Source organism: Littorina saxatilis, linkage group LG17 (assembly GCF_037325665.1).
Source record: "Littorina saxatilis isolate snail1 linkage group LG17, US_GU_Lsax_2.0, whole genome shotgun sequence".
Taxonomy (NCBI): domain Eukaryota; kingdom Metazoa; phylum Mollusca; class Gastropoda; order Littorinimorpha; family Littorinidae; genus Littorina; species Littorina saxatilis.
In genome coordinates, this window is record NC_090261.1 from 24,157,602 (window position 1) to 24,166,447 (window position 8,846).

Consider the following 8,846-nt stretch of genomic DNA (forward strand, 5'->3'; position numbering starts at 1 on the left):
TAAAAAAGATAAGAAAACAAGTCGCGTAAGGCGAAATTACAACATTTAGTCAAGCTGTCGAACTAACAGAATGAAACTGAACTCACTGCATTTTTACAGCAAGAGCGTATACTCGAAGCATCGTCAGTCCACCGCTCGATGCAAAGGCAGTGAAATTGACAAGAAGAGCGGGGTAGTAGTTGCGCTGAGAAGGATAGCACGCTTTTCTTTATCTCTATTGTTTTTAACTTTAACGTATGGGGATATCATACCCAGGAACTCTCATGTCAAATTTCATAAAGATCGGTCCAGTAGTTTAGTCTGAATCGCTCTACACACACACACAGACAGACACACACACACACACACACACACACACACACACACACACACACACACACGCACATACACCACGACCCTCGTCTCGATTCCCCCTCTACGTTAAAACATTTAGTCAAAACTTGACTAAATGTAAAAATGATAGGCAGAGATTGAAAAGAACAGTATGGAGAATAAACAACTACAACAAAACAAGAAAAAAACAAATAAGCAAGAGACAAAAAAGAGCAATTAAGAACACCTGAGTAAGCAAACAAATAATGTTGTACTTGAAGTCATGAGATCTATCTCTCTCCGCCAACCAACTAGCCTTCTTCCCCATTTCCCTCCGCCCAGATTGTGCAACCCCATCAGAATTCATTTTTCGGATGATTAGCGAGACTACAGACACAAAGAGACACACAGATATGCAGACACACAAGGACACATACGGACACGGGCAGATAGACAGACACACTGACATCGACACACACACACACACGCCCTCACGCACGCAAGAACACACGCGCACACACACACACACACACACACACACACACACACACACACACACAAACACACATATGTAATGCTGAATGGTGTGTGTCACAGAATTTTGAGTGATGTACCGGGTATGTGAATCTTCAGTTGTATTTACGTCAACTACTTGTTTTTCTGTGGCCATCCTAACCTGCAGACAAACACTTGTAACAGACGTACATACAACTAAAGATTCACATACGTCACTTAGAATTCAATGACGCACTATGCTTGGCGTGTATTTGTGTGTGGTGTGTGTGCGTGCGTGTGTGCGTTAGATTTATGATACATTGGCTGGGTTTGCAGCAGAAGTCAGCAGAATACATGTTAATAAGCACGTTTCTCATCATAAAAGATGCAGGTAACACGGCTTATTAATGGCTTTTGGATAGCAAATCAATAATGATAGCACAAGTTTAGTTAATGCGTTCCCAAGGGATTTCCATTTCCAGTGCAGCGAATTCACAGTGAGACTATAAAAGTTGCAGGCAAACGAAAAAGAGGTTATTCTGTCCTACCGAGCACAAAAACAACTATGTGCTCTTGAGAAGGCATTGGTTCATACATATATTTGCAAACTACCAGAGCTTTTGGGATACATGGTTAAATGTTTTAGGTTTTACAAGAATTCAACTGTTTCGTGAAATTGCCATGAAATAGTTCGGTTACACTGATTTAAGAAATTCGCTGTAAAAGAACTTTGTTAGGTTTATACAGCTGGAAACTGTTTTATATTTTAAGCTAGAATTTCTTTAAAGGCACAGTAAGCCTCCCGTAAACCATCACAGATACGGTCAGGCTTTTACACACAGTACAAACATCCTTTCATTTAAACACTCACCGATTGAGAACATCCTAGGTGCCCTCCGTAAAGAGCGAACAATTTTCAAAGAATTTATTTTTGTGTGGTTTATCTTGCCCCTGAGCCATCGTGAACCCGTGTGATCCAGTTTCCCTTTTTCACAATGCAGTCGTCAGTTAGTCATTTGAATGCGACTCGATGTGAGCTTATCTACAATAGCACGTTTTTATGCAGGAAACAAAGGGCTGTGGTTCACAAGAACTCTAGTGATGGCTTTTGACTGTTGAGAGGAACGGCGATATGCATAAACCGTCGTCTGCTACGACCCTTGCGTGACCCTGCTTCCGGGCTTTTCTTTTTTCAAACTATCACAACTTCGAATTGTACTGATCTTGTCTTGATGAAAAAAGAATTCTTTTGTAAGAATGTTTGTGTAACAAGCTGTCAATTTATTATTTAGATTTTAAAAGTTAGGTCTAGCGCAAAAACGCACCACGGTCCAAAAACATTCTGATAATCATCGATCCATGGCTATTGCCAGTTTACATCGATAGAATGAGACCCGAAGGGAAGTAACTCATTTTTGACCTGAGTTCAGGATGGGTCCAAAAAGTGTTCGAGACAATCTGCAAAATTAATTCTTTAAAAATTGCTCGCTCTTTACGTAGGGCACCTAGGATGTTCCCGTTTGGTGAGCGTTCAAATGGAAGGGTGTTTGTACTGTGTGTAAAAGCCTGACAGTATCTGTGATGGTTTACGGGAGGCTTACTGTCCGGGCGTGATTTCCGGTATTGAATATTCATAACAGCCGTCCAGCACCAAAACGAGGCGCCATTGTTGTAGAGGAACAAGTCCACGAAAATAAATTCTTTGAAAATTTCTCACGCTCGACAGAAAGCAGCCAGGATGTTCCCGTTCGGTGAGCGTTCAAATGGAAGTATGCTTGTACTGTATGTAGACGCTCGGGGAGCTCTGTGATGGTTTACAGGAGGCTTACTGTGCCTTTAATGTCAGTTTGTGATGAAAATAGTCATAGTCCTGACATTTTAAAGTTTGATACTGAAAAACTGTGAAGAATCAACCATGTCAGGATTGTGCAGCCTTGAGTCTAACATCACAACGAACAGTACAGAGATCATCTTCCTTCACAAAGTAGCAACGTCAAACTTCATCTTTGCTGTGACACAAATCCTCTTCATTCCATTTATTGTTGCTGGCAATGTGTTGGTAATAGCCTCAATCTGTGTGTTTCGACGCCTGCAAAATCTCACCAATGGTTTCCTTGTGAGCTTAGCAGTGTCCGATCTGATTGTGGCGTTCATCACCATTCCTCTGTACGCAGCATTCTATCTGAATCCGACGGTGCTGCTGTGTGATCGTTCAGCGTGTCTGGCGTGGTTCGGTTCAGTGATTTTAGGATGCGGTACATCGCTGTTCAACCTTCTGGTAATCGTTCTGGATCGGTTTTTGGCCATTCATTTTCCCTTCAGCTTCGTCAAGTACAGGACTCCAAGAAACGTAGCAGTGGTGCTGGTGATTTTGTGGCTGTATGTCATGATTCTTAGCTTTTTGCCTCTGATGGGATGGAACCACTGGGAAACAGGGAAACCTTGCAATTTTTATGCTACGCTTCCAAAGGCGTACGTCATTCTGTCCGCCTACCTGACAGTGGGGGTTTGTACTACTGCTTCATGCGCGCTCTATACCAAAATCTTCATGATGGTGTGCGAGCACAAGAGAAAGATTCATGCGCAGAACGCTGCAGGCGGCACAGAAAATAAATGGTTGGAAAGGGAAGTGAAATCCACTCGACTCATGGCCACCGTTTTCCTCCTTTTTGTCCTTTTCTGGTTGCCATACTTTTGTGTCGGGCCACTGAAATATTCCAGCCTTTCGCAAGAGGTGGTTGAAATAATCAAAAATGCAACGCTGGTACTGGCGTTTGGGAATTCCATGGTAAACCCATTTGTGTACTGCTTGCTTCGAAAAAAATTCCGAGCAGCTTTTCGCTTGTTGGTGACCACCCCAGTCCACCGCTGGTCAGATCTGACCCGGAATATTCTGGTCAGAGAAGACTAGAAATTCAGTGTGTCAGTTAATAGAAAAAGGAAAAACAAACTAGCAATTGTTTATTATTTTCAAGAACTGCATGTTTCAGTTTCAAACATTTTATGAAGGCCGGTACATTCTTGGAAGTAAATTGGTTTGGCTTCCCTGCTCCCGGATTTTTGTTTTTGGATTGGGAATTCATTTCGTCCTGCCTATCTGCCGACTTATATTCGTGTGTGTGTGAACTCTGTGCTTGTGTTTTTTTGTGATGACGAAAATCTACGGACAGTTTCATCAAGTATTGACCCTTGACTGTATGAATGTAAGTAGCATTATAGCTAAGTAAAAATCAGCACCAAGTAATATAGAAACATATTTTACTGTGCGACTATACTTTGAATCAATGGTATGTGTGGATGAAGGGAGATAAAAAGAGTTTCATTTTAAGCCCATTTTTTCCATTAAAAGACTTGGAAGTCGGCCATTTTGCAGCAAGCTGTTGCTTTGTCTCTTTGAGTGGGCTTCACCTGAAACAAATTCCGTTTTATATTCGAAAACACCCTGGACAACTCTCGATAACAACCACCCGTCCATTACGATCACCGCAAAGTATCCTTGATGAAAATTTTTTTTTATTCACCTTTCCATAGTGACGACCTGTCTATAACAACCACTTTTGGTCGGCCCCTTGGGTGGCTGTTATAGACACTGACAGGTTTGTCTCTATCGTTTTATCTTTAATAAAAAAAAAGTTTTTTATTTTTTATTTTTTTATTTTTTTTATTCTAATCCATTCTGTTTTATTTTTGATTATATTTTAGTTTAGTTTAGTTTACTCTACTCTATTTTATTCTATTTTCTATTATGTTTGATGCAGATTGGAACAGCTGTGCTGAAGCTTTGCCTGAAAGAACTGTTTGAGTGGCGCTTCATGCAGACCGACCCCAACTGGTCCAACTTCTTGTACGATCCCCTAGACGACAAGGTAAGATGCTTTTTGTCATGGTTGATGTCTCTTTCATGCTGTTTTTGTCTTTTGTTGTTACATTTAGTCAAGTTTTGACTAAATGTTTTAACGTAGAGGGGGGAATCGAGACGAGGGTGTGGTGTATGTGTGTGTGTGTGTGTGTGTCTGTCTGTCTGTGCGTGTGTGTGTGTAGAGCGATTCAGACTAAACTACTGGACCAATCTTTATGAAATTTTACATGAGAGTTCCTGGGAATGATATCCCCGGACATTTTTTTCATTTTTTCGATAAATGTCTTTGATGACGTCATATCCGGCTTTTTGTAAAAGTTGAGGCGGCACTGTCACACCCTCATTTTTCAATCAAATTGATTGAAATTTTGGCCAAGCAATCTTCGACGAAGGCCGGACTTTGGTATTGCATTTCAGCTTGGTGGCTTAAAAATTAATTAATGACTTTGGTCATTAAAAATCTGAAAATTGTAAAAAAAAAATTTTTTATAAAACGATCCAAATTTACGTTCATCTTATTCTTTATCATGTTCTGATTCCAAAAACATATAAATATGTTATATTTGGATTAAAAACAAGCTCTGAAAATTAAAAGTATGAAAATTATGATCAAAATTAAATTTCCGAAATCGATTTAAAAACAATTTCATCTTATTCCTTGTCGGTTCCTGATTCCAAAAACATATAGATATGATATGTTTGGATTAAAAACACGCTCAGAAACTTAAAACGAAGAGAGGTACAGTAAAGCGTGCTATGAAGCACAGCGCAACCGCTACCACGCCAAACAGGCTCGTCACTTTCACTGCCTTTTGCACTAGCGGCGGACTACGTTCAGTTTCATTCTGTGAGTTCCACAGCTTGACTAAATGTAGTAATTTCGCCTTACGCGACTTGTTCCTTCTTGGTGTCTTTGCCTCCCCTTTCTGACATACCTTTTGTCTCCTCCCCCCCCAGTGAATCTGGTATTACATTTTGCCTTGTGGTATTTAGTTAAGGTAAGGTAAGGTAAGGTTATATCACATAGTTCTGTTTCCCTTGGGAAAGCAAGCTGCTATACAGAATATGCTACCCATGTTTTTTTTACTGCATGCGTGTGTGTGTCTTGCTTTCCAAGCCGTGCGACTTTTGCTGTGAACTTGGGATTTTTATCATGCGCATGTGTGCACACTAGGGTGTTTGCGGACACTGGGGAGAGTGTGACTTCAGGTTGAAGTTATATTTGAAATTTGTTTCTTTTTTCATTTGAAGTTCAGCCATGTTACTTCAGAATGAGATACAATTTGACTGAATTACACAGACCTGAAAGCATTTTTCTCTCATACCCTCTCTGCAGTGAAAGTGATTTTCATGTACTCACAGCTCTTGTTTTCCTTTCTTACAGCTGGTCTTGTTGGATTTTGGTGCCAGCCGTGAGTTCTCCAAGGAGTTTGTGGACGACTACATCCAGGTGATTCACTCAGCCGCCAACAAGGACAAGGATGGTATTCTCAGGAAATCCAGGGACCTGGGCTTCCTCACCGGCTATGAAACCAAGGTGAGCTTGTGGTTTTGAGTTTTGAGTTGTGTTTGATTTTTTAGAGGTTGTTAAGATATCTTGGAGGTGGTGTTTGTGAAACTCTATGCGATATTCTTAAATGGGCTTTCCCCCTTGATCCCACTTTGACTCACTCGCTCATTGGCTCTCATATTCACTTACTCTGCATGCACTCACGCACACACACACTCGCTCACTCACTCACTAGCCCACTCACTCACTCACTGGCTCTCATACTCATTCACTCACTCAATCACTCACGTACTCACTCACTCACTCACTCACCATGTCCCTGTGTCAAAATAGAGAAGAGGCAAGAAAGCAACCAGCCACAGCCAGCCAAGCAAAGCAATTTGTCAATCACTAAAAACTTACACAGTTTGCTGTACACAGTGTCGAATGTGGTAACTGCAACATTTACAGTCGAACCCCCCCCCCCCCCCCCCCCCCTTTTTGAGACTCCCTCCTTTTTAAGACCTTGTTTTCTCAGACTTTCTGTAAATACACTCTTTAAAATTAGCCCCATTTTTAGAATCTCTCCAACTTAAGACTATTTTTCCAGAGTTTTTGGGTTCCACCGTACCCTTAGTTTGATGCAGTTGTGAACCTGTGGTCATGGGGACCTAAAATGCTGCAAAGGGAAGAGGCACTTTCTGACTGTTGTTATGTTTTACAGGTAATGGAGGACGCTCACTGTGAGGCTGTCATGATTCTGGGCGAGGCTTTTGGCCAACCAGGCAAGTTCGATTTTGGCGTCCAGAGCACGACCAAGAAAATTCAGACGCTGATCCCCGTTATGCTGAAACACCGCTTGGCCCCACCTCCTGAAGAAACCTATTCTCTGCATCGCAAGATGTCTGGTGCTTTTCTGCTGTGCGTCAAACTTGGCAGCAGGGTAAACTGTAAGGGGATGTTTGACGACATCTGGAACAACTATCAGTACGACTCTGAGGATGTAGAAACTGCGGTGTGATGATGTGCATAGAATAGCTGGAGTAAGTGTATAGTCTTTTGTATGTGGGTCATTTTCATCAGTAATAGTTATATCTTTGATGAGATTGTTTATGGGTGGTAGACACTCACAAACAATTGTAGACTCTTACAACAGCTGGAGGTTTAAAATGGAGACAGAAATGTGCCATTGAACAGTATAATAATGTGATACTAAATGTACATATTAGTAATCATTGCATTGTTCGTGTATGATAAGCTCTATGCGAATAAGGGCATTAATGATCAATGTTTGCCAGTGTTAGTGTATCAGTAATTTTTAGCTAGCATATGTTTATCCCAGCCCCCTACTCCTTCATTCATGTAGCTTGCATTGCTTTCATTCAATGTTTGTGTGTGAGTGTGTGTGTGTGTGTGTGTGTGAGTGCTTGTTTGTGTTGTGTGTGTGTGTGTGTGTGTGTGTGTGTGTGTGTGTGTGTGTGGTGTACGTACATGTTTGTATGTGTAGGAAGAAGGAGGAGGGGGGGGGGGGGGGGGGGGGGTTGTATTCTGTTTGACCACTTGAGATGAAATTTCTTGTAAACCACATTTAAGCTTGTAGAGATCTATCTTCTTTGAAATCAAGTCATGAGTTGCTTTTGGACATTTTATGTGTGACCAAGTCATGCAGCTGAATTGTGTGAAAATGCTATGATGTTAAAAATCTGTTCAATTGGAAAGAGAGTTTTCGTTTGTTTGGTTGTTCGTTTGTTTTACGTCTGTTAAAGAGTTTTATGGGAAAGCAGGTGTTTGGAACCACTAATGGGACAGTAAGTCTTTGGAACAACTGGGGTCCTGATTTGGCCTATTATGGTCCGCTGGACCCGAAAAGCAACAGCTAATAAATAAATAAATAAATAAATTTGGAACCACTTGTTCCCAATTGGAGTCAAATATTGGAAATGCATAATCATGTCATATGTGACTTAGAAATATATTCTTCAAAGTTATTTTCCTCCCCGTGTAAAAAATAGCATGGCAGAGTGGGAATTTTTGGCTGAATTTTTTTTTTTTTACTGACACCAGTGTCAAACTGCGGAATTTGTTCATAACAAAACAAAGTGTTATGTATCGATTGGACATTGGATTTCCCTTCTTTGAGCCATGTGACGTCAGAGGCCTACAAAACTTCATATTTGGGCGTTTCAGGTTGACCGAAACTTTAAAGGAACTACAAAACACACGTCATGTGTTTGATTGCATGTGTGTGTGCTGTTCAATGTCAAAACAACAACAAAGTCAGTACATGACGTGTGTTTTGTAGTTCCTTTGAAGTTTCGGTCAACCTGAAACGCCCAAATATGAAGCTTATGTGTTTGATTGCATGTGTGTGTGTGCTCGTTCAATCGTCAAAACAACAATGACTGTCTCGATCTGTGTAAAATGTCATATTTTGGTCAAAAACGCAAATAACGTATAATGTTCACTGATCTTCGACCCAGCAGTCTTTTGTAGACCGACAGACGAAAACTTAAAATACAGAAAATAAACTTATCTGACAAATTGTCTATTTGGAAGACACAAACGAGACACAAGAAGACCAGTGAATGTAACGTTTTGTTTTGTTATAAATATAACGATCCAATAACATACCTTTCTTGATTTTTGATTCTGAATTTTGGAACGTTGGCAGTCTATTTTTTTTTTTTTTTT

General features: G+C 40.7%; 2 protein-coding genes and 1 long non-coding RNA gene across 3 annotated transcripts in view; all 3 read left to right on the forward strand.

The window, feature by feature from the left end:
• Nucleotides 1–7,681, forward strand: part of LOC138953872 (atypical kinase COQ8B, mitochondrial-like) — a 20,448-nt gene extending 12,767 nt beyond the window's left edge. Inside the window, exons 12-14 of the mRNA XM_070325833.1 lie at nt 4,566–4,673; nt 6,051–6,203; nt 6,880–7,681. Of these exons, the coding sequence (XP_070181934.1) occupies nt 4,566–4,673; nt 6,051–6,203; nt 6,880–7,176 (558 nt within the window). The 3' untranslated portion in view covers nt 7,177–7,681. The remainder of the gene's footprint in view (nt 1–4,565; nt 4,674–6,050; nt 6,204–6,879) is intronic.
• LOC138953974 (uncharacterized) overlaps nt 1–8,846 on the forward strand; it is a 256,228-nt gene that overhangs the window by 99,343 nt on the left and 148,039 nt on the right. The gene's annotated exons all lie outside the window — the stretch shown is intronic.
• On the forward strand, nt 1,835–4,491 carry LOC138953874 (histamine H2 receptor-like). Its single transcript, XM_070325834.1, has one exon. The coding sequence runs from the start codon at nt 2,723–2,725 to the stop codon at nt 3,716–3,718; it is 996 nt and encodes a 331-aa protein (XP_070181935.1). The 5' UTR covers nt 1,835–2,722; the 3' UTR covers nt 3,719–4,491.